Source organism: Pavona decussata, unplaced genomic scaffold (genome assembly GCF_977016875.1).
Source record: "Pavona decussata unplaced genomic scaffold, jaPavDecu1.1 SCAFFOLD_46, whole genome shotgun sequence".
NCBI lineage: Eukaryota > Metazoa > Cnidaria > Anthozoa > Scleractinia > Agariciidae > Pavona > Pavona decussata.
Genome location: NW_028145468.1, coordinates 765,455 through 792,270, shown reverse-complemented (window position 1 = coordinate 792,270; position 26,816 = coordinate 765,455). Strand labels below are relative to the sequence as shown.

The window sequence follows — 26,816 nt, the reverse complement described above, 5'->3', positions numbered from 1 at the left end:
GTGTGAACGCAAAATATTGGCATGCGTTAACGCTGTTAAAACAAAACCAAAATGTTAAATGAAAATTCTGCGTGTACCGAAATTTTGATTTAGTCCCTTTTCATTCCAACCAATCAATCATGTGAGATCTTGTCGGAATGCCGAAGGAATTTGTAAATGACCCCAAAGTTCAATTCTTGAACGGAACAGATTATCCGTCTAGGAAAGATCACTTGTCTGAGACGTTAATTCCTCTTAGTATAAATGTTTACATTTTCAGAAATAACGGGACTCAGCACCACCAAGGTAGAAAAGAGGAAAAGAAAGCTCACAGACTGTGTTTCTCGTTTTATCGAAGATAGATGAACAAATCTACGATAACAGGTGTACCTTAATATCAAGGGGTGATAAAGCCCTTCATTCGAGGACCTTCGAGGACTCAGTTGACAGAGATACTTGTCGAGCCCTTTTAAAAAGTTAAAAAGGCGGTTTGCCACTTAAGTGATTAATTTCCTGATGTCTACAGCTGAAGCTATCTGCGCATCTTTCTGCAGAAAAAAGTGAATAAGATGGAGACGAATAGCAGTGCGTTCAGTATAAAAATTGTTCGATCTCAATCGCTAATTTTAGCTTTGGGGCGCCGACAATGATTGATTAGAGCCCGATATGCTTTGGTACCTTCTAGCAATTCTTTTGCACAATTATATTTTGGCTAGCGTCCTTGATGTGAGAGTCCGTTAGTCTCCTTTGGTATATTGAGATTTAGCAAGTTTTGCAGTCAGACAAGTTACTTAGTACAATCTAGTGAATCTAAGCAGTTGCACAAACTTGTCGTACCTTATTTCAATACCTACTACATGTTCGAACGTGTTCGATCTCAATCGCTAATTTTAGCTTTGGGGCGCCGACAATAATTGATTAGAGCCCGATGCTTTGGTACCTTCTAGAAATTCTTTTGCACAAAATTTTATATTTTGGCTAGCGTCGTTCACGGCCACTTAGATGTGAGAGTCCGTTAGTCTCCTTTGGCATATTGAGATTTAGCAGGTTTTGCAGTCAGACAAGTTACTAAGCACAATCTGGTGAATCTACGCAGTTGTACAAACTTGTCGTACGTTGTTTCAATACCTACTACATGAAAAATTCAGTTGCGTACAGAGGATCCATTCATCTGGAACGCTTTAAAAAACGCCATGTATTATCAAAATGTTAACAGCACAGCGTGAGATGAGAATCCAAGACTAAAGGTACTGCCCTATGGCGAGCAAGCTTTCTATTTGGTCAGCCGCGCAGGAGGATGAGCTAAATGAGAGCTTGCTCTGCCGCAGGCCAGACTGAAGGCTTCAAAGGACGCACGCATTGAAAACCCTCGAATTTATAGCGTTGAATCGATCCCGTCAAACAACTGTAAAAAAAGATGACATGAAGGACGCACATTGCAAAACCCCGAATGCGATCAGGCGCTTTCTTTTGCCGGGATGAGATGTAGGGAGTGAGGGTACATGATCGAAGGGTTATAGCGTTGAATACCTCAAACAACTGGAAACAAGGATGGCATTTTTATTGTATACTGCACTGTATAAGTATTATTAGTATTAATGTTATTAGTAGAAGTATTAGCATTACTTCAGTATTGGAATCGTACTTTTTTAAGCTGTAACACGACCCACAAGCTATCGATTGCTTTAAAATCCATTATGCCTTAATAAAAGTTTTGGTATGGAATGGTACCGGCGACGGAGCGCTAAGCTGAGCTAGGTATCAGGGGCACCCGATGGATCGTTTCGGTAAATTATCTGTTCGGAAGGCCCTTAATCCCCTACAATTTTCTAAAGGGAATTTTCACCACGAACTTTCGTGATATGGGAAATTTAAGGCCTAGTGTTTTCGGATTGATAAAAATGTTGTTTCGGGTACCGAAAAAAGGTCAGCTAAGATTTTCGGAAAGGAAATAAGACCTAAGGTTTTCGGGAAATGGACAAAAATGCCCTACTAATTTTGAAAAGACTCAAGTTCCCCTAGAATGACCGAACAGATCAAAATATTATAGCGCTGCCTAAAATGAACCTATAGAGCTTTAAACTGCCACTCCAGATCGCCTAAAATAACGTTTCAAAGGATCTGAGAGAAAATTGTCGTTGGGTGCCCCTGGGTGAGGTATGCGGCAAAGAGCGCCTAGACTGAACTAACCGCGTCACACATTTTGCAATCTGTCGCATATTGAAATGTACGATGAAGTGTAAGTCAGTGTTAAGCGCACATTGTTTTAAAATTTTCTTAAGAATTTTAAGGCCCATCAGGATTGTCTTGCCAATTGTAACACCCACGCGCTTAAAAATTTTAAAACCCAATACAACGAATTCACAAAACTGTGCGGCTCGATAGGATTGTCCCAAAACCGGACGTATTAAGGGATAGGGTAAGCTGACTTGATAAGATTACTTTTGCAGTTGATTGGTATCCAAATTGGGCTTACTGTATTCTGCGTCGTGAGAAGAAAAGTTGGAGCACAATGGAACTCCCCGGTAGAGAACTCAGAGAGGACAGTTTTGCATCTGCTGCAAATAACTTAGAACTGAACTTACAATAAAAAAAGTTATGTCCTATCCCAGGTACCAAATAACCTAACCCTGAACCGTACAATTAATGGGCGTGCCGCTGGAAAGCCCCGGTGCTTTACCAGGTCCGATAAGTATTTCTGTCAATCCACTAGTTTTTTATCGATAGACCCTTATCACTCGCCAGCCATATTGAGTCTCAGGGGAGTAAGGGACCGTTCATTTTTTATGAGCATGGGGGGGGGGGGGGGGGGAGGCTGGTGGGATTTGGTTAATTGCCACTAAGAAACTGTATGACCCCCCCCCCCTAGCATGCAATTTTTTTCCACATGGCCCCCCCCAAGCAGAAACTATTTTTTTCTGATGACCCCCCCCCCCCCTCCCGCCCAACCAGAAACAAATCATACTCCTAACTTTAGCAAAACGCTTACATTGTATGTACTGTTTATATCAAAGATAAACGTAATTGTTACTGTGATTTCTTTACAGTACTATTAAAGAGTTACCGTTCTCTGCATAGGTAAAGATTTCTCTTGTTAAAAAAAAACGTATTATAGATAGCAACACGTTTACGGCAACGGCAAACCCTAAATTTCCATTTAGATTCTTAGAGGAACTATAAAAATAATCAAGCAAATGTTTAACGTGTAATTACTCCCCTTCGAGTAGAAACAATACACGTACAGATCTGACTAACAAAATAGGGATCAAAGCATACCAATCAACGATTACGAGTCATATTAAACAGAAAAAAAACAGGGGACACACAGATATCAGGCGCGTAGGTAAGGGTTAAAAAGGGGTGTTTGTTGAGCGCCGGAGGCGCTCTTACTAGGGGGGTCCGGGGGCATGCTCCCCCGGAAATTTTTGAAAATCTAGGTCCCCAGAAACCTCATTTCCTGCATTTTGAGACCCATTTTAGGCAAATCACAAATTTGTTTTACAGCAACTTTTTAAGCTATATACATCATTTCTGCGGCATAATTGTCTCAACTTAAACAAGAAAGTTCAATGTACATTCTGCGTCCTGTCAAGTTCTGATAGCTATTCGATCTGCTGATAGTCATACACCAAGCTGGTAAACTGCATCATTCTCGGGTGTAGGCCTTCAAACAAATTGACTATCTCGTCAAGATTGACAGGCATATCATATTTGATATACATTAGAACCAGGGCGGACATTCTACTCTCTCGCATGGTACACCTCATGAAGTTGTTCAACCTCCTCATTGTGCTTTTTCTTCCGCCATTATTGATCTTCAAAGGGGGTTCGTTCGAATCCCCCCTCCTACACGCCTGGATATTAAAGTAGTGCTATTAAAAATGACAGTTACAAGCTTTTCTGAAGATGGCCTACGGCTCAGATTTACCGTCAACTGAGGTCACCAACAACAGTTCTATTACTAAAAACTAATCTGGATGTTCACACTAGGCATACTACTGAGCCTACTGATACTCCTGGGTTCAAATAATTTACTAATCAACAGTCTTTATAAAAGTGAGTACTATTAAACAGAACATTAAACAATCTATTGATATAGTTCTGAGTACAACCACTTAATAGAAAACTACTCCCCCACGGATGATTCAATAGTGAGACTGTTACGTTTTTATATTAATTTGAACTTGTACAAACATAGGTGTCTACTTCAGTTTATATTCATTATTGCTTTTCCAACAGATATGCTTCATTTCCTCAGTTGTTGTTAATATGAAATGCAGATTTCGACCTCAGTATGTAAAACAAATTAAAAGTGGTTAGGAAAATCGTATTAAATAAAATTGAAATAATATTCAATTTCTTCATCTGTTTTTATGTTGAGCCACTTTCAATTTCCCCTACTAGCCAATTATTGCTGGTGACCCCCCCCCCCTCTTTCACTCAATTTTTTTGGTAGCCCCCCCCCCCCTTTAGTGCCATTTTTTTCTCGTGCCCCCCCCCCCCTAAATGCCCCCCCATGCTCATAAAAAATGAACGGTCCCTAAAATGCTGTGTTTTGCAAGGCAAGCCTCGCACTAAACTGATTTGCAAAAACAAAGCTTTTTATTTCCCCGAGACTCAACATGGCCGCCGAGTGATAAGGGACCATTGGCGTCAGTTTTTAATACGGACCTGACAATGTGTTAGCTAAAATGTTACAGACTTAAAGAACTTTATCTCATAAAAACAATGAAGTCTGAATCCCGACTTAGAAACGTCGCACACGAAAATGGAAATAGTTTTCCGGCCAGTTTTCCCAGAGACAGACCCCCTAGCGCTACACCTATAGCCCTAATCCTTTACCTCGTATGATTAATTGACTAAATTGTTAAGTGAATCTACTGTATAGCGATTTTTCGCGTTGTCACTATTTGATATTTTATGTGCCAACCAGAGACCTATAATTTGTTCAACAACAATTTATTTTCGTTTGTTTTATTCCTGATCGGTCCGCTCATTTGAAAGACAAAAAGAATGCGTGTTTGTTAGCAAACATCGCCACACTAAAGCTAACCTGCGCCGTAGACGGAGTATAACCTCCGGCAAAAATGATTATTACGGTGGGTTATAGTCTATCTGCGGCACAGGCTAGCATACTAGAGAGGTGAAAGTCCCCCGGGGAAGGGGGGGGGGGGTTACTCCGGATTTCAAGTGACGGGGATGATCGAATGGGGGCAAAAATCAAAACCCCAAAAAAACCCTAGGGCTTCCAACAAAAACCAAAAAAATCCCTGGACCAAAATTTAACCCCCAAAAAATCCCATGCCGAATTTCCGAGCCTTAAAAATTTTCAGAAAGCATTAATGATATAACACGAAAAATAAAAACACTAGAAATTGAATGTTTGTGTTTTTTCATTCCAGTCATACCATCTGAAGTTATCTGATTGTTTTGTTATTGATGATTGTTTTGAATACCCAAAAAAATCCCTACTTAACTCAAGCCACCCAAAAAAAATTGTTTTGTTTGAAACAATCAATAAATATTACATGTACTAGATCTTGCTGATTTCGCTCTACAAGAACAACCAGAGGACAATTTAATGGTCGCTATTTCTCAGGCATGGTCAATGGTTCATACACCATGGCCGCTAAACCAAACAAATTTCTGGAATTGCATTGTACAGTGATCAGTTTTTAATATAACATAGACTGTTCACAGTCCCCTGTTTTTCCGTGGGATTTTTTGAGACTCATGCGCTTCGATCGAACTCCCACCATCTCAGTTTGTAAAAGCGAGCGCAACTTGGGGAGAGTACCTTAACTACCGAGGGAGGCCCTAGTCAGAGTACGTTGAGTGGGGGAGGAGGAGCGAGAAAAATACCCCGCAGAGTTTGCTGGGGCGGATGACATCATCACCAACTTGGCAAAAGAGAAAGAGCCTGGGATCGAGATCATCGAACGCACTCCCTGTAAACATAAATCTTTGATTATTACTAGTTTGACAATTATTCCACTAGCGCGCGTTGGATATGAAATGATAGATACGCGCCGAGTTGGCTGGCTACAATCATCTCATATCCAACATGAACAAGGACGAGTGGAATAATTGCTTTGTTAAAAACAATCATGCAATATTTCTAATCTTGCTGATTTCGCTTTGCAAGAACAACCAGGTAAAACAATTTAAGTTACTATTTTTCAGGCATGGTATAACAACTGTTTTACAATAACTGTCCAAATTCTCGCACGCTGATTGGCTCGTAGCTATTGTCTATAAGAGTACAGACAATAAAAATGACGTCAGATGTGGCGCGCTTTCTCAACGAAAAAAAAAAGTAGCCAATTCCGCTCGTCCTTTTTCCATGTTATTGTAAAAAACAAATCGACGGCAGTATTCTATGGTCTATACTCTTATAGACCATAAAATGACGCCATAAAATGTCCAAAACTTGGCAGTGAAACCACTCGCCTGCGGCTCGTGGTTTTGAACATTTTTTGACGTCATTTTATGGTCTATAAGAGTATAGACCATAGAAAACTGCCGTCGATTTGTCAAATATATCATGATCGCTAAGCCAATCAAAAGGCTGGAATTGCGTTATCCAATGATCATGTTTTTAATAACAAGAAATAAATATTCATGACAAAGACCACCATATGGATAACTCTTAAATCCACTTTAATGAAATACTTCGTGGGATATAAATACACTAGTTTGACAAATAGAGGCATAGATCTGCGCACTTTCTTTTGGGACTTTCACATCAGAAAAACTTGTCTTCATGAGCCATTAAAAACATATTGTCGTCGTTAACTTTAAGTTAGAACTACAGAATGCTTAGATAAAACTTGGTGGATACTCACCAGGCTGACTTTTATATATTATTAAATTATTTCGCTCAGCAAATCCCGTTTTACAGCCCCAAAGTAATTTTTGTTTCAATAGTTCAAAAACATGTGCACGGTGGAACAAAAGGATGTTTTCACAGAAAAATCCGTCGCTCAACACAAAACTGAACGGAGATATTTTTTGTTCGTGGATGTGAATTTAATTAACTGAATTAGTCATCTGGATGACTGTATCCAAATGGCAAATGAAACAACGATTTTCATACACCCACTCGACAGTGGCCATGAAAGAGATTGAGCACACCCAAAATGCACCCTATATTTGAAAAGTTAGTGCTTTAATGTAGGGAGGGAAGGAACAAAATTTAGGCCAATGGGAAAACCAAATGGAATTGACTCGTATTTCAGCTAGTTTACTTTTTCAATCTTGACACCATTATTGAAAATCCGGTAAAAGTCATTGAAATCATCTCTTAGTGTGATCAAAATCCCGAGTCTGTTAATTAAAAGCCTAATCACTCAAGAACACAACCTTTAGCTCTTTTCTCACTAGCTATAGCCTACACTGCTTTTCAGTTTCAGCAAAAGCCAACGATGTTTAATAACCCTTTTCCAACACTTGTATTTCCTAAATAAATCTTAATTGAGGTATGACTTTATGAAAAGTTTGCACAGAGTTACCAACCTAAAACTCCTAACTTGTACACAAAAAATAATATGAAAGCAAATCCAAAATAAACCATAAATTAAAACATTTGAGATCAAGGTTGTTTTTGTAAAAAGAGCTTAAAACTACTTGTCTTAAGGAACACATCTTAGAAGAAAAATAATCAGGAATATCGATAGAATGGTGCTGCAACTCTCACACTTATGTCACACAACCCCCCACCAAAGAGTGGTGTGACAGTGTCACGCCTTACACGTAATCACTACCTGAGAGGAGTGTTGCGTGAAACATGCTACAAACACCATCAGGAGTAGGTTGCGTGACACCCTGTCAAAGCTACAGTAGCATTTGCTAAAATTAATTACAGTTATCATTCTATCATAATTGCAGGAAGAATTTCACAATCTTTACAAAAAAAATCTCTGTACACAAACTCTGAGTTAAAAATGAGCAATTCAACTACATTCGACTGCAGGCTTAAAAACATCTCATGTCAGGAAGACTCACGCATCTATCAAAGGTGTTGCATTTTAGGTACACTGATTTGGAATAATTTAGTTCTAAAAAAGTACAATCTCTCTACGTGTGAAGCTGTTTCATGACAGCTTGATCTGCATTATTGGAAGCAATTCAGAGACAAGATGATGAAGTTTCTGAAAGCCGTCAGATGTTGCATACACTTACATTTCAATTATACACAATTCTGGGACAACATCTCTGAATGAATAATAGTAAGAAACTATACTGAAAAGATTGTGCGGATACAGTGCAATAGGCCCTTATCACTTGGAGGCCACTTTGAGTCTTGGGGGAATAAAAAGCTTTGTTTTCGCACGGCAAGTCTCGGAGAGACGCAAATTCAGTGTGAGGCTTGCCGTGCAAAAACAAAGCTTTTTATTCTCCTGAGACTCAACGTGGCCGCAGTGTGATTAAGGTCTATGTTCTCCAGGATTCATTTACTTCATGGTGCACTGTAAGAACTGGCACAAAAAGAAATAAAAAAAAGGAAAAGAAAAAGACATTTTCTTTCTTGTTTGTCCTTATGCTATGTTTTTTAATAAAAAAAAAATTATCTTGATGGTCATTACCACATCACTGAGACATTCATCTTGTCTTTGAAAAGCTTGCAAATTGCTGCAGTATTTGGATGGGACTGTGGACATTTTTGACGTGTCAAATGAGGCCAGCCTCGCAACCCCCTCAATGCTTTTCTTCCTTCTCTGCACACCCCTCTGAGAGGATAGATTGGAAGGGGAATCAAATCCATAAAAACATAGAATTTGGAAATAAAATTTAAAAAAGATCCTGTCACTTGTACATAACCGGGAAACTTAATCAATTTGATCAGAAGAACTCAATACATTATTTCCTCGTTATTCTGAACTTTACTCAATCTAACTCATTACACTATACTACTGACTATCATGCAACACATACAAAGTATCAGGAAAAACAGAGATTGTCCTTGCCGATCCAAATACTGTGGACATACATGAGGACTAAACTGCCCACCAGATATGGATGGTCTCCCTTGAGGTTAGGTTTGATGGAGTGTCGTGCTCTTGGTACGCATGCCACTATTCCATGTCAGGGAATGACCAGTTACCCAAGCAGCTCACAGGAAGCCGCACCTCGAGATCCTTGTAATCAAATGCTAGGAGGCATTGAGTCGAGCTCTTTTCGCGGGGCTGGTTGCTGCGTCATCGTCCTCGTCGTCCTCTTCATCATCGGGGTAATCAACAAGGCCAACCAATGGCTGTGGAAGGAATAGTTGAATTAAGGGTTACTGTTGATGATTACTTTACAGCTGAACTGGTCAATGGCTGAAACAAGCGTGGAGATTGGCTCCCTTTGCAGTCCGAATTTGGTTTATAGTATGGACTGCTAAAGATTGCCAACTCGCAGGTTTGACTTGAGATATTATTTTTGAAAATTTTTTCAATGCAAGTATGTGTCATCCTAAAGTGCCGACACTTGAACCGTGAACGGCTAAGGCTTTTTTGGACTTTTTCTCTCTCTGCAATATAAACAGATTAAAGAAAATTTATCACTCACTAAGAACTTTACATCTGTTTTCTGATTCAATGTTGTTAAAAAAGATCGGATTCATTGTTTTCCAGGGAGTTTCTGATTGGACAGCATTTGAAAAAAAAGGCGAAGAAAAGCCTTGGCTGTTCACGGTTTGAGTGTCTGCACTGTAAAGGTCCTTGGATATACAAGCAAATTCTCAGGGGAAGGAGTCATTGGAGTCCAATTTATCACAAAACAAAGTGCAACTTAAGCAGCGGATAAAACATTGAAGCAACATTTCCTGAAGGAATTCAAGGCCACAAGCAAGAACTCCACTGAATCTGAGCTAAAACAACAAATTGCGATCTGAAATGCAAAATAGGTTGATTATGCACCGAGCCCTTCAAATAATCATGAAGAAGACTGTACATTGAAGCTCACCACAAGTCTATGTGCAGTTCAATAGTAAAATTATCCAATCCCTTAATGCAGAAGCTCACACATTTAGGTCTTATGATGCTTGTGATAACTGAAAACAGTTTTTATTATATGGACACAATTGTTGCGCTGAAACAGGGTCCAAAATTAACTTTTTTAGGCAGGCGCCAACTGGCGACTGAAATGTTTTTTTCAGTCGCCATATGGAAAAATGTGGTCACCAGAAAGTGTCAATAACATTTTTCCTTTGCAGCGAAACACAAACCAAAATTTTTGGTCGCCAAATGGCAAAATTGGTCGAATGCTGGCTATATACGCAGTTTCGTGCGACTGCCAAATGTTTCAAGTCAACTTTGTACCTTCTCTTGTCTCTACCTTTTGGAGAAGAAATGTAGCCGACTGAAAAACTGCCGTTTGGTTCTTTGCTCTATGTTCAAAACGATCTTTCCTTTCGCATTTTGTCAAACTACATCCGGGACCTGAGTGGCATATTTTCCACATCCTCACAAGTGAGGATATTGATGACGTCATTTGCCGCTTTTTCACGGTTGTTCATGCAAACAGTTGGTGAAAAATGTCAAGCAATAGATTTGTCTATATAACAGAAAGAAAATTACATGGCAACTTGAAGATGTGAATTATATTTTCACATGTTAAAAACAATATTTTACTCACTTGAATGAGCACAAATATAAATTGTTTTACCACTCGCAAATAAAATTCATATCTTGGCACTGTCATGTAATATCCTCTATTGCTATTACTTTATTCCTGTTGCAGGGCTGTCACTAAGATTTGAAGTTGCTGGATAAATACAACAAGTAGGCAGGGAATCAAACAGCTAGGAATTTCTTTTGGTTCTATTTTTCTTCTAGCCGGGGTCCACGTTCTTAGTAACCGGTGGAAATCCCCGGCCCCCGCCTCTTAATGACAGCCCTGCTGTTGTCCTTAGCGTAACAACTGAAACACTCACCCGTTTGTTGTTGACGATTGAAGGGGGCGATTTTTCTTTGACAAAGTTTTTTCGGTTCTTGAACACAGAATCATCGTTTAGCAGATCATTCTGCTCCATCATGACAGCATCTTCACCATTTTCATCTTCCTGCTCAAACCAATGTTCTTCCTCCTCCTCAAGTGAGCGCACATCCCTTCTGAACCGACTGTTTACGTGAATGATGCCATGGTTCAAACCACCTCTACTGCAAGCAAAAGAGAGAAAGAGCATTTCAGCACAGAACAAATTCAAAAGAAAATTATACAAGAGAATCCTTGGTCACACTGAATGAAGTTTGCCACTAACTGCAAACAAAAAGTCTCATAATTCAAAGTCAACTCCCTTCATTGTGGACACCCTCGGGACCACAAATTAGTGTCCTCAGTAATATAATTATATAATATTTCACTCGTTTTTTTCAACACTGGAAGAGAATTAAATTTTGTATCTCCAAGCAGTCATGTAATGTTCTGTAAAATATATAAACACCAAAAATACCAAATCATCGCAAAAGGCGCAATTTATTATGTAACCATAGCAGCGGTGATCTTTTCACGTGTGAAGATATCATGTTTACACAGAAAAGCTCAAAATTAAAAGTTTTAAAATAGTAAATTTGTATAGTGCATAATTCCATGAAGAGATGATCTGTCAATATACCTGTCAAGGATTCGGTTATTCTGCTGTTTTCTGTCCTTCTCCTGCTCATCCCTCTGCAGAAGTCCCTTAAACGTACTTACGTACGTGACCTCTTTGAAAAATGACATATACCTGGCGCACACGTGCGAACAGAGATTCTTTATATCCTCCTGTAGCAAAAGAACATGGATCTCATGAAATAGGACAACTTCAATAGGAACGGTTTGAAGACCATGAATTCCTCACTTAAAAAGTTTATCATTAAAGTACGTCATCTGACATTGTCTAACCAAGCTTCTGTAATGTTAGACTAATTTAAACATTTTCTTGTCTTTCACGGTTTTGCTTTAAAAATTTTATCGAGACATGTTGCTAAAACAACTAAATAAGAAGTCACATTACTCCATCTTTCATTTTCCTGTACAAAGGTTGTCTTGTATGTGTCTCCAGTATATCCCACTAATTTGAATACAACTTATGATGCGTTTCAAGCCTTTAAGGACTTGCCTCCTAATACTGAGGTACTTTTGCACGGCTTCTGACTATGCAGGAAAAGCAGATCTTAGTATGGGCTATTGGAATCCAAAAAGAAAATTGGGGGTAACCATGTATTTTCAGACACAATTAAGCAACAATAATTCCAAAACATGTTAAAATACATAGCAATATATGGCTTTTTTTTCCAAATCGAAACTTACTTATCTCTGAAAAATACGTGGTTACCCCCAGTTTTCTTTTAGGATTTCAATAGATGCTGCTAAGATGTTCTTTTCCCACAGTCATAAACAATGCAAAATACCTTTGAATTAGTAGGCATCTTCCTTCATAAAATTAGAGGCTCCTTGGCATCCTTGTAAAGCAGCTTTTAGTATGTGGTTAATTTTTAACTGATGAGAATCAACGCCAACAGAAACAACACAGTTGTTATAGATGGGCAGGAAGTAGAGGATGTGGATTGCTTTGGCTACCTAGGAGCAAGAATAACCAAGCATGGAGGGGCTGAGGACGATATCAAGCACCGTCTAGGGAAAGCTACAGGAGCATTTAACAAACTAAATAAGATCTGGAGAAGTGGACAACTGAGCAAAAACACTAAGATCAGAATATTCAAATCCAATGTCGTAGCAGTGTTACTCTACGGATGTGAAACATGGAGAATGACAAAGAGGGACGAAAGAAAGCTGGACACATTCCTACACAAGTGCTTACGTAGACTACTTAAGATCTATTGGCCAATGAAGGTGACAAATGAAGAGGTTAGACGGCAAGAAAAACCTGCTCCATCAGTGAGCAGATTAGGAGACGGAGGTGGCGGTGGATAGGGCATGTCCTGCGCATGAGCAGCGATCAGAACCCGCGCATTGCCCTAACTTGGACACCGGAGGGGGAGAGGAAAAGAGGGCGGCCGAAAGAGACCTGGAGAAGGACTGTGGAAGGAGAGAGGCAGAAGATGGGTTTTGACACTTGGGGAGAGGCTGTCATCGCTGCGAGAGACAGGGTGGGATGGAGAAAACAAGTCAACGGCCCTATTCTCCCAGAGGAGATAAGGAACTAAGTCAAGTAAGTCAAGTAATTGTATTTTAGGTTAGTTAGTTTAGTTAGGGATGATTTTGGTTATATTCTATCTTTTATCTCTTTATAATCTTTGCTGAAGGATTTACAGTGACGTGTATAAATAAAGTTACCATTACCATTAGCTCTTGGACCATCCCAAGATGCGCAGAACAAATGCACAGTACCAAAAGAAGAAAAATGTTCAACATTGCAGGCAGCCAATCATTTTTGTAAAAATATATGTCCTATCAAGATAAAGCTCTGTAGTATAGTTATTCACACTCACCACTCTGATAAATTCAAACAATTCTACGATAGCAGAGTTAAGAAGATTATATCGATGTCCGTTGTCTCGGAATGCAGCGATGACTGGATCAAACAACTGGCCCTTGACAATGTAACGATTGTAGAACTCGTCCTTTAATCCAACTATTCTTCTCAGGAATCGAAGTGAATCTAATAAGGTGAACAAAAACAAAATCAACCTTGAATTAGTTTAGATTTCTCCATTGACATGTACAGCTGTATGGTTGACATGACATCACTTGTCCCCTGGTGCCAAGATGGCGCATAGGGCCTCATGGTTGACATGACATAGTGACATGAATTTAATGTCCAGCAAGACTGTTCCTAAATAATTAGTGCAAGCATTCGTAAAGGGGAAGTATCACAAAAATTTGATGTCATTTCAAAACCCAGAAATGTTTGTCTGACAACAGAAACAAAAAATAATTGTCTAGTTGTGTTATAAATTATCACCCCAGTGCAATAAAACTGTCGATTAGTGCCCCTGGCCAGAGACAGAGTAGGTCAGAACGGATTGAAACTTGAAAAATGTTAAGCTAATGTTTTGCAAGTTTTCGTATTTTTGTTTCCAAAATGCGCTACAACAGATCACGAGTTGTTCCTTTCAAGAATTGAGTTAATTTTTTCCACTTGTTGTTCTAGAATTATTTTGTAGCAAAGTGAAGGTCTTATTTCACCATTTTTCACAAAAGAGCTGGGTCAAAAACCCCATGATACTTCCCCTTTAAACTTCAACATTTGCATATTATTAGCACATTACGGCAGAGTAAGTGCAGCATCTAAATCTAGCCATGCAATTAATAATTTTTCTGAACTTACTCAAAACCAAGAACTTGTGATGTGACTTCATGAGCACTAGCACTCTTCTTAGGAGATCCTTACTTATGACATAGTTTTTTATGTGGTATGTGTGGTGCTCAATGCAGAACGTCAACAGTTCAAGAATGTGTCCAAGCGTCACATTGTTGACATAGTCATCTGTGAAAGAAACATACAACAGCTTTTTTGACATTTTTGTTTGAAGCTAAAATTCAGTCAAATATCAACTCCAAAAGGAGAACCCCGTGGCAAGATAAGTGGCGTCTATATCATGGACATAGATTTTAAACTAGCAGAAAAAGGCAACGACTTGGAAATGACTGCTAGATTTGAAATCACAATAAATGTTGTACCACTAGCACTAATGACACACATGATGGATCAGAGAATTAACTCTACAGTGTATGTTAAAGTGCTAAAGCGAACCCATGAATTCCTTCTAAACATTAGCTCTAGAATGATAAGAGGCAAAGAAAAATCTTTGACCTTGTCGGGAATTAAAACAATGACCTCTAAGCTCCAGATTTGATCAACAGTTGCATGCTCTACTGACTGAGCAGTGACATGCCACATAGTCTGTGCTGGTTTTTGGACATAAAATGCAAGGAGTATTCAAGCACTAAAAACTGAGTTTTCAAGGAGTACTCAAAGCGAGCTTACTTTGTCTTGCACTGTTTCAAAATGTTTTCATTGGTCATGAATATCAACTTTAAAAAAGCTCCCCAGATATAATCTGTCCCCGATTTTGAAATCTGCGCTCAATGCCTGAATTACTTTAATACCATCCCACATTATTTCCCATCTGAACAAAAATTCAAAGAGTTTTCATTATTTTCAAGCACTTTCAGCAAAAATTCTTCTTTTCAAGCGCCCTTGAAATCTAAAATTAAATTCCACAGCTTTTCAAGGACTTCAAGGAGTAGCACGAACCCTGACGCCAATGGTTTGAACCTCACTCTAACCACTTATGCTGATGGGCTATTTCATGGGCATAAAAGTCCAAACATACATGTAGCAGCAATACAACCAATTACGTTACCCTTAGTGCCCTCTCAAAAGTAAAGGCTGAAGGATCAAATGCCATGCTAAGATACATAGATAAGATCAACTTTATTTACATGTCATAAAAATAGTAACTTGAGAGGACCCTTTATTCACAGGGGACACCTCAAATTAAATTAAACTTATCCTACACATGCTAAGATAATAAATATACAATACTATTTACAAGGCTAAAAAGTTAAAAAGATATTAAAAACTTATTGTCGAACTAATTTTTGAAAATTCTCAATTCGGTTTCAAGGTCCTACGTTTTTCAACTCACTAAGTCATGAAATTCAAAACAGTGAAAGTATCAGTTTGTTTGGCAAAAGACTTAAAAAATTCCTTCTTTCTAAGTTAAATTGACTCTTTGTTGAGCTACACACCTTTTCTTTACCTTTTCTTTTTTTTTTTCTTTCTTTCTTTTTCTCTTCTTTTAAAAAAAAAAAATAATTGGAATTTTCAATCAGTACCCTTAACTTCTATGGTTTATCCTACAGTTCTACGAAGCCTATAGTTAATAAGCCCCCGGCTTCTATATAGGCTTCCTAGCCTTTAACCCTTTTAATATTGTAAATAGTTAAGTATGAACATTGTAATAGTAAGAATATTGTGTGTCGTCTATAATGTATTTATGTTGTATTTTTTTGGTTAACGGCAAAATAAACGAATTGAATTGAAAAAAAAAAAAAATTGAAATGTTTCTGTTTCCCTTTTCATCCTAAGGGTACCCTGAAGATGACTCGATTAGTCGAAAACGTTTAGTTTTTAATATTTTTTTAACCTTTTAGCCTTGGAAATAGTATTGTAAATCTCAAGCGAATATTATGGACATAATAAATATAGTTTACAAATGTATCAAACACTTCACATCAGCACTACCTTTGCTAGGCTTGTCATCACAGGTTGTTGCAAAGAGGGGTGCTGTCATAACATGCATGGAGTGTTTGTAGAAAAAACTCAAAAATTCAGACTTCTCCATTTTCTATCACAAATAAAAACAACAAAAGAGCATGAGTTGAGACTGTTAAACGACTCAAAACTTTCCTTGATGAAGAGATCATAAATTTTTGTACAGATGTCATCTTCATCAAAATGTTCTCCATGTATTACCAACAGTAAAACCAACCACTTCATAATATGACATTTTTGGGGGGTCTATTTTATGCAAATTTTCTGAGAAGACAAAGAAGAAGAGCAAAGGTCCTTTAAAAAAAGTGCTAACATTTACTCTAATACAGAGATTAGAAAATGAATTCCAGGCTCTGTTGATTAGGGATCTCTACAATTTTGTATGAATCTCAGACAACCTTTGAACCGCCATTCCATTCACTCTGCACTTTGGAAACAGTAAACACATGATAAAGGGATGTACTACTTTGCAATGTTATCAGGACAAGTTGTGTTATGCCTGAACCTCTACACTTCTATAAATTTCTAAATGTTGGTTACTGCTGAACAAACACAGCAAGGTTTTTGAGCTAATTTTGCTTACACATACAGGCAGCTGTCTCACATCCTCAGATAACACCTCTGACAATACTTAATTAATGCAATAAGTACACTTTATGAACTGTGGTAATGTGGTTGTGAAGGGTACAAATGAATGTTGTGCTGCTATAGCACTAAGCACACTATTAATGGATCAGATAATCAACTCGATAACTTGCTCTAATAGAATTAACTCTAATTACATAGAGAAAATGCAAAACACTTACATTTGCTCCCAATGCCATGTTTTCAGGGTCAAGTAATGTTCGTATCAGCTGAGAGAGTTGGTACGCATTTCCTACATCAGAGAGATAAAACAAATTTTCAAATGAGTGGATGATTAATAAATGGCCTCAGGCCCTTGCATACATGTAATGTCCTCAAATACAGCACTTTAAATCCCAACCAAACTTTGATCCATTTACCAGTGTCTCCATCGCATATCATGTAGTCTATCATATGGTTGATAAGCATGTCCTGTATAAAGACAAATAAAACACGGGTCAATACATAAAAATCTACATACATTGTTTATACAATTTTTAAGGGCACTTACCCACCGTAAGTTAGTTTACAGGAACTGCATGCACTCAAATAATAGGAACCAAAAAAATCCATATCCACCCCAAGGAAGGTCATCGGAAATTCCCAGGAGGAGAGGGCTCTTAAAAGCCAAAATTTTAGAAGCAAAGTATGAAGCTATAAACTGGAATTTCCTGAGGGGAGGTGCAAACCAAAGAAACCTTCGGTGGGGGGAGTACATGTATGAATCGATATTTTCTGGAACTTCACAATCAAACATAACAGGTTAAAGGTTAGGAAATATCCACTCTGAAGTTAAGTAAACAAGATAAGATGGTTTAACTTTTTTAGTAAAATATTTATTAGTTTTCAAATTACTATAATTAATAATTATTTTTTTGTTGCTTTCTTTGCAACAGGACTGCTTGTCAGGTAAGCTAGCTGGGGACCCTAGCCTAGACTGCCTGGTATTCCTTTGAACTTGCCTACTACTTCAAAACATTCCGAGAGGTTTTTTTTAACAGCTTTATTGGGTGCTCCTCTTACAATACATAATATAAATTAAAAAGAAAGAAGCAAGACCCAAAAGGGGCAGGTGCAATGGGGCAAATGTACCATGTGAGGCACCGTCCCTGGATTAAGACCTAAATTTAAACAAAATGAATACTCAAGTATTGGCTAACAGAAAAAAATTAAGAGTGGCAAAAGGTTGCCTTGGAAATTAAAAAGTTCACGAAATCGATAATTCCTGAGGCACACTGGTTTATTAACACACCTTCCAAAACTCATGATTTGGTTTTAAATTTCACCTGCTCAAGTAGAGCTGCTTGTAACTGGAATTGCACACGAAAAAGGATACAATACTAAATAGCTGCCTCAGACCCCCGCCCCCAGGACAGAAACAAATACAAAAACAAAAGCACCAGGAAACTAACGCCTGCTTAGCCAGTGTCCTCTACCCCACCAGAGGACACAGCTTTTGCAACCATCTACCCCCATTACACTCCCTACTACCACAATACATTAAAAAAAAAAAAAAACAAATAGTGCTATTCATCAAACAATTTCTTACTTAAGGAGGGTGCCTACTAATAAAGAAGTATTTTTGCACGGTTTATGAATATGCAATGAAAGCAGATCTTAGCAAGGGCTATTGAAATCCAAAAAGAAAATTGGGGGTGACCACGCATTTCTCAGAGATAATCAAGCAACAACTATTCCAAGAAACAGTAAAATACAAAGCAATCTATTGCATTTTTTTCCAAATTAAAGCTTTATTATCTCTGAAAAATGCATGGTTAACCTAAACTTTCTTTTTGGATACCAAAAGCACTTAAGTTCTGCTTTCTTCGCATAGTTTTAAACCGCGCAAAAATATCCCTGTATTAGTAGGCATGCGCAGAAGGTATGTGCAGTAACAAAAGTAGGCACCATCCTTAATTTCAATCTACTTGATTCTAAACCAAGCACTTACTTCTTCTTGAGTCTGGGCCTCTTTCATGATATAATCCCTGACAAGATACGGACTGATGTCAACCACTTGTGAAAACATTTCCACAGATGCAAGACGGTTCTCTTCACTGTCACTAACCTACAAATCAGCATGACAGTTGATGTTACAAGGATATTGAAACCTGGCAAGGTTTATCAGACAGTTAAATAACTACTGGACTGGCTTCCAGTAATTTTAGTGTCTACTTCGAACCTTGTTGGGTACCATGCCTCTCACAAAATCACAACATGGCTGGCAGCATCCTTCCGATAGATCTTCCCTGGTTGATTTGAAGTAATGTCCTTCAAATTAACCATTGTTGCCTGTTCATGTATTCATTACACCAACACGTTACAGGGATGTGGTAATAGATGGTAGTTTTAACAGCTACATAACAAATTCCCACCAATAGCTTGCAAACATGTCGCCAACAGTTTTCCGACTGTCAGCCAACACTTTAATTTAGGATAGGGTAAAACTGTTGGTGATCTGTCAGCCGCTTGTTAGCTGTTTTTGGGGTGACTGTTAGACAGGCAGACAGACAGACAGACAGACAGACAGCCTTTATTTTAGCACGATTAAAATTAAAGCTCTGCAGCTTGTGGGGTCATGCAAAGTAATAAGAGCAAAAAGTATATAAAAAATATATATATAGTAAAATCCTCGCACCCTTAATCCTATTTTAAAATTCCCTACATATAATTAAAATCTGCACATCTAAAATTGGCCATTGTTACTGAAGTCTCCTTAAAAGTAAACTCCAACTGTTAATGGTTAACTCCAACTGTTGGTCATTTCTCAGCCAACAGTCTGACTATTCATCTATGGCTATTATTCCCTTTTTAATTTATTCTCAGTGAATTGCTGTTTGATTAAGAAGTGATTTTGTTATCAGAAATTTTGTGCTTGCATTATTGGGGCTTAAACGATTACAAAGTCATTTAAGATGAACTTACCAGCAGCATTTCCAGAGCAGGAAGTAAACCATGGTGTGCAAGTGCCTGAAAGGATTAAAAGGAAAAATCAAGATTAACCATGAACATTTTGATTTGATAACATTAACTTCTACCTTGCAGGGCTGGAATTGGTTTTCAGAGATTTGGGACGCTTAATTTCCATTTTGCCGAAATTTTCAGTTGGAAATTCTGGAACCCCATTTGTTCTCAACTTGCAATTTCGTTGATAGATCAAAATACTCATGTGATGGCACAAGAAGACAACAAAATGGAATTTTGTGCAAATGAACCAGTAACTTGGAAAAAAAAAGATAAAGCGGAGTATCTCCATGGTCTTCTGTTTGTTAATCCGGGAAATTTCTGTTTGAAGTGCACATTCCATAAAAGGCATTTTAACCAGTTGAACTGCAAATTTTGGCTAAATGGTTCTGATGGCTAACCACTACATTACCCTGTGCTACTGGCAAGTATTTGCAAACTGCTATAGTCAAAAAAAATATCCACAAAACGGACATACCTGGATACAAACAAATTCAATAAAAATATTTAAAGGACCACGAGAGGCAAGCTAGGAAGATTTCTTTTCCCGCTACAAATTTACCTGCAATATTTCAGCCCATTAAAGATGAAGTACTCTGTACCATGCAATACCCATAGGTTTTATGAAATTGTCGCAAGTGGCTAAATTTGTTGCCCGATGTAAAATTTCCTCCATCCTAGCCATCGAGTTAGACCATTTAAGGCCCTGCTTGAAGCTTCGCCATATTGTACTCACACCGATCCTGCACATCAGAGCCACTAAAGAAAACTGATTTCAACAAACCTTAAAAAATTCATCTTTCTGGTGAAGTTGCAAGTGCAAAGAGAAACCAACTAACTCTTTCAAAAAGTTAACCTGAAAACAGAAAATCAATTGATTGGTGAGTGTAATATCTCGTAATTAACTATGAATGCAATGTTAAAAAAAAATCATAATTGTTCATAGTATTACAATGCAATGACCATTTTATTGAAATTTCACACGTTTACTTTCATGAGACAGAGAAGAACCTTATTGCTTTAGGAATAAATGCGGGAAACATTTCACAGCCAACCGATATTGTGAGGTAATCTTTATTACAGATTATAACTCATGTAAACAGAATTAATTTTTTTCTTTCATCCAGTATGCACATATTATGACATACAGGGCAATTAAAGGGTAAGTGTCATGGGGTTTATAACTGCTTCTGTCAAAAGAAAAATTAATGGCGAAATAAGATATTCAGTTAGCTATAAAATAATTCTAGAACAACGAGAAGAGAGAAAATCAACTCAATTATTGAATGGAACAACTCGTTATCTGTTTCAGTGCATTTTGGAAACAAAAGTGCAAAAACTTGAAAAAGGTTAGCCTAACATTTTTCAAGTTTAAATCCACTTTGACCTATTGTGTTGGGCAGAGGCACTAATCAACAGTTTTATTGCACTGGGGGGAATAATTTATAACAACAACTAGACAATTATATATTTGTTTCTGTTGACACACAAACATTTTTGGGTTTTGAAATGACATCAAATTCTTGTGATACTTCCCCTTTTACAACCACTTTGCATCTTATGGATTTTTGTGTCAGAGGTACCGAATGTGCAATTCCAGAAAAAAAAATCCATACCCAACTGATGGAAGGTCACTGGAAATTCCTAGGGGAAGGGGCATCTTTAAGGTCAAATTTTTAGAAGCAAAACTGGAATTTCCAAGGAGGAGGGGGGTGCAGAAGACAAAACCTTCTGTGGGGGGAACTCGTATGAATATTTTCTGTTCATTCTGCTTTCAGGGGCAGTATGAAAGGAATACTAATTGTGCCTTTGAAAACAAAGTGGGTCTCAAAAGAGCATAAATGCCATCTCTTCCATGAATTCAAATTCAGGAACAGACCCAAAAGAATGCACACTAATTCAATCACTTGTAAAGTGGTCACACTCTAAACATGCAAAGACCATTCTCAATCCTTTAAGCATTCATGTATGTACAAACAAATTCTCCCAACGAGTAACATTAACAAGGAGAAAAATGAGAATATATGTGTTGATACTGGACAATGTGAAATAACAAATACCAGTTGTTTTCTTCTCTCTTCCAAGGTATCTTCATCCGTAAGTTGCAAAAACATATCAGCTAAAAATTTGTCATCCTCCTGCCCAAGAGAAAGTTGAAATTAATTTCAAAGAAAACAACATTTTTTTCATAACTACAACAATTTTATTATATATGTACCTACTTTCACAATATTAGTTACCCACAATTAAAAGGGCTGTTTGAGGTGGGTAATGATACCTGATAGCATGGGTAACAGAACTTTTAAAATGAAAGGATAATGCCGCAATGGCAACACCACCTACATCTGGACTCCTGTTACCTAAGAAAGATATTTACAAAATACAAAGCAAAAACTGGAAATAGTGAAAAAGTGAATTAGTTCACACACCATGAAAAAAAATGTCCACACAGTGGTTAAAAATGAATCTAATTTCATTCACAACAAACCATAATCAAAGAAAGATAGTTGTTGTTTTGTGTGTTAATTGCTTTTTCAATAGAAGGCACAACTTCGTTTCTCTAATTTCCTTTACTTCACAATAAGTCAATTCCTCATTAAAAAAAAAAACAGGAAATGATATATATTCTTTTACTCTACCTTTTAACTCTACATCTACTTTTCCAACCTAATTCTGGAGTTAAAAATTGCTACTTCCTATGTTTATCAATTTATTTAGCTTCTCATGATCATTTATCAGTTTGTTCTGCCTTAAAAGTCAACCATGTTTTACTTATCCATACAGAAAAAAGGGAGTACTTGGGACAAGACATGCTTCTTGTCTGCGTGTTCATTTCTCTTGAATCTTTAAATTCATTATCTTCAAGTTTTCAAAGCTGAGGTTGCTTAATACATTATAAACCCACTTAACTCAACAGACAACAGTTAGGTTAAGGAAGAACATCATTAACCCATTCATGCCATCATGGGATTTAAAAAAATAAAAATAATATGATGCATACAAAATACTACCAAAATAGAAAGATAATTTTTATGCAAAGTTATTATTTTTAAAAGTACAACCAGAACACATGTGCCGTCTGATCTCTTAAATACAACAGAATGTTTTTAAAACGTTTTTCTATTGATAACAACACATTATATGAGCTTGCAAAGCAGGCAAAGCAAAACCATCCTAACAGAGATAGAAAGAAATCAAAATGTGGAACATAAGTCTTCTGCAAACAAATGTCAAAATAAATATTCAGCCTCCTCTTTCGGCTTACTTGACTTAAATCCTAATCTTCATTGGTGTGTATGCTGAATCAAGGCAAACAAGGACAGACCATACGCACAGATGCTTCTAGTGAGGAAACTTGTACCAGCTTGTGAAATTTAACATATAGCTTGACAGAAGTGTGAGAGGAAGATTGGGTTTATGTGAAGGCTTTAGTGTTATTCACATGGAACCTTAATTTACAGCTTTTCCAACCTCACTGAAGAGTCTGCCTCAGGCTATATAAACACAATTTTTTTTTATCACAAATGTTTCCAAATCATATTAAAAATGATCTTTACAAAATTAACAAAAATCACTCATGGGAACAAGCTTCCTTATACAATTTATATATACAACTATAAAATCCAAAGGCAGTCTTGAAGGATGTTAAAAGAAAACAAAGATAACAATCAAACTGAGCCTATGATCTCACTTTTGAGGTGTGTTTCTATAAAAAGAGAAATACATTTCTGAAAATTACAAAAAATTCAAAATTCTAAAAATTCACTGGGTCCAAAAATCAAAAACAGTTAGATTGACACAACTCTTTTTAAAAATTTAACTAGACAAGATGTATATTCACGGCGATAAATAACATGTTCAAATGACCACATGTTAATTTCGAACATGCAGTAAGGCAAACAATGTTTTGCCTCATTACAAAGGAAATGTCAAACTCTCTCTCAGAAGCACCTGTGTGTTGGGCTGGAGTAGTTTTATCAAATCTCAATCAAGCCAACAATCCGACATTCAAAATATCCCCAGACATGGGGAAAAATGAAAAAATCAACACAATTGAAAACAAATATAAAGCCAAGCCTCCTGCTGATCACAAGAAAAAAAAATTAAAGATCTACAATTTGATAGACAGTAAGAAATTTTCAAATTAGATGAAAACCCCCAACAGTTCTCCAGTACTTTAGTATGGGGGTTTTGACTAAAATTCCCATCAACAATTCAAGTTAACTTTAAAACCCCTGGTGATCTACGTCCGCAAGGACCGCTAATTATATTTCTCAACTAAGAAAAGCAAAACCTTTTCTTGCTGTCAGGAATTTGCCTGCAGATATAAATTTTTACGCCTCTCCAATTTTTTTTTCACGATGGTCGATGAGGGTCAGATTTCAAATAGAAACGAAGAGATCATTTTAAACTACGTCATTAATATTTCCCCTAACAACAACAAATTTCACGGGCAATTCTTAAACGAAAATTAACTTAAAATATTTCTTACCTGCAGATGTGTGGCAATTTCTATCCTATTAAAAAGAATGAACGAATTCACTGAAGCCAGCATATTCTCGTCGAAAAGCGAAGGCGGTGGGAGAATTGCGTCGTAAATGTATTGTACACGATACGTTTGATGTATCTTGTTTATGATATCAGAGTTTGTTATGGGAATGATTTCTTTGAAGTTCGCGCTCTCCTTTAAAAAGAACCTATGCCGTTGAGGAGCTGGTTTGCCAGGATCGTACTCTAAGCAACCCACAACGTCGAAGACTAAATCGTCCGCGAGCATAATCTCGAGCAACGACTGCTTGTTCATAAAAAACAATGACTTAAAAATATCGTACAAGTGGTGCAGTCCTTCTAAGTTTTCTAAATCTTCGCAGATGTGAAACAAGTCCAGCATTTTCCTAATGTAATTTTCTTGTTCGATCGCTAGTGCCAACTTTTCCCGACGAATTGGTGAAGGTAAGACACTGTTAAATAACTCGGCAATTTCATCCAGTTTGCTAAGTTCGCAGGGTGGTAATTCAATTGGCCCTGTTGAATCCAGAACTTCTTCAAATCTTTCTTCGGAATCGTCGTCTTCAGGAATATCTTGTGTTATAGTAACAGACGGATCTTTCCCTTGAATCTGCGAAAAGATGTCAACAAACAAAAAAAAGTTACTAACGTTAACGTAGCAGCAGACTTCGATAGTGAAACCACAACCTTCGCTGATGACACAAGTGACATTTAATGATTTCGTAAGAGCTTCTGGGTTCACGCATAGATTTGTTAAACACCAAACAAAAGAGTGTTTTACTTGCAAGTAACGTTCGATTGCTGCTAAACAGACAAACAGTTGAGAATTTGGGCGAACAAGTTTTTACAAACGACGTCTGATACTAAGAAATTAAAGATTAGTTACCTGACAAATTTTCTCCCAGATTTCATCGCAACCAGCTTTCTCTTGAAAGCTAAGCGCCAAATCGTAGTTCTCGCCCTCAGACCACACAATTAGAGTTTCCTATAATGAAAAAATAACATTTGCTGTTATAACACTTCTTTGACGAGCAACCGGCTCGACTTTGAAAAAAAAAAGTCGAGATGTACCTGTTGTTTCTGATAGGCAGTGTGTGGCTGAATCTTTGACTCGAGTAGAATTGAACCTGTAAACGAAGCAACCGGGTCAATTTAAGACAGGTTTTTCGGTCTTCCTCGATAAAATAGCCATCATAAAATCAAACGAACGAAAGGACAGCTCAATAAAATCTTCACAAACCGTCTTCTTCGGATCGAACCATGATGGACATTCCTTGTAGATGCTCAACGTACGAACTGGACACGTGCCCCGTACCACGGTCATCCCACTGCCTGTCTTCGTTTAGCGTATATAGCTTAACACGACGCCTAGTACTCGACATAATCATGTGCCACTAATATTTCAAAGCAATGAACGGTCCCCGCATCGTCCACCATGAGAAAATCCTGTCAATGTTCACCTTCAAATGTGTCCGCCATGCTGTATTGCTCTACTTTCTGCAAGGACATCAAAACATTAGGGGGCGACCGCAACATAGTGAAGGGGGTCCCGGCGTTTCAGTGCAAGGCGCCATTTTTGATATTTCCCGCGTAAAACAGTTTTGAAATTTTCACCGAAAATATACACAAAAACAAGAATAGTTTTAATTGATAAGCTTTTAATATTTCTAGGAAAAAGAATAACGTGCTCAGATAGTTTTCGCCCGTTTAGCTCTATACCTAACAAATGTAAGACTTTCAACTTTCGCCGTTAGAGTGTTAGAGGTTAGATAGACTGAAATACTGAACGCTTCATTTATGGCTGATCGAAAACGAATAAATAACTTTTTTAGTTTAGATTTTATTAAGGTTCGCCGGCTGGAGCTACAGTTTTTCGTGAAGTTTTCGGTATATTCCAAGTCTTCCAACCGGCTCCTTGTGCTCCTTGTTCTTTACCCGTTAAAAAATCTCGTTCCCATGATCTCAGGGCTTTCGCTGCCCTTTACAAGAGAAGAGTCCTGGGAACGACATTGCCCAAAACGTCCTTTGAACGAACGTACCTTTCAGGAAATGGGGGCTTACTTTGGGGACCTGGCTTTTTATTGGGGGGAAATTTTGGGTTTCAAAACTGCATGCCTGGTTTGAAAACTGGCGAACCAACAGTTTAAAAGTTATAACAGAGAACAGAATCCGGAATCTAAGAAATTTTTCATTCTTGTTGGAATCTAGAAGCCAATAGACCCTTATCACTTGGCGGCCATGTTGAGTCTTGGAAGAATAAAGAGCTTTGTTTTTGCAGGGCAAGCCTCACAAAACCGACGTAAACTACTATAGAAAGAACATAATAAAATAACAGACTACTGGAGATTGAGGAGGGCACTGTGCGCTTAATAGAGGGCTTCCAGTCCTGGATACGGTAGTCTCCCTCGCAGCCGTTCTGTGTCTCGTCACGCAACGCTCCTCCAAGAGGAGTCTTGCGTGACGCAAAACAGAACGGCTGCGAGGGAGACTACCCGCAGTACGGGGAAGTACGTGAAATAAGCATTATAGT

At 37.8% G+C, this 26,816-nt stretch overlaps 1 protein-coding gene across 2 annotated transcripts; it reads right to left on the bottom strand.

Annotated features, from left to right (window-relative positions):
- Positions 1 to 6,618: 6,618 nt before the first annotated feature.
- On the bottom strand, positions 6,619 to 25,810 carry LOC146482344 (serine/threonine-protein phosphatase 4 regulatory subunit 3A-like). 2 transcript variants are annotated; one of them, XM_085107248.1, is made up of 16 exons: positions 25,527 to 25,810; positions 25,358 to 25,413; positions 25,173 to 25,271; positions 24,270 to 24,896; positions 21,838 to 21,915; positions 20,562 to 20,633; positions 19,739 to 19,783; positions 18,765 to 18,881; positions 17,194 to 17,245; positions 16,996 to 17,066; positions 16,160 to 16,262; positions 14,237 to 14,395; positions 13,398 to 13,567; positions 11,579 to 11,727; positions 10,898 to 11,120; positions 6,619 to 9,232 (listed from the first exon to the last, which is right to left on the bottom strand). In XM_085107248.1, exons 1-16 carry the CDS (start codon positions 25,672 to 25,674, stop codon positions 9,131 to 9,133), a joined length of 2,271 nt encoding a protein of 756 aa, XP_084963374.1. In that variant the 5' UTR covers positions 25,675 to 25,810; the 3' UTR covers positions 6,619 to 9,130. The 2 variants fall into 2 exon arrangements, with proteins under 2 accessions (XP_084963374.1, XP_084963372.1); XM_085107246.1 differs by having other exon boundaries at positions 10,898 to 11,123; positions 25,527 to 25,809.
- Positions 25,811 to 26,816: the final 1,006 nt, after the last annotated feature.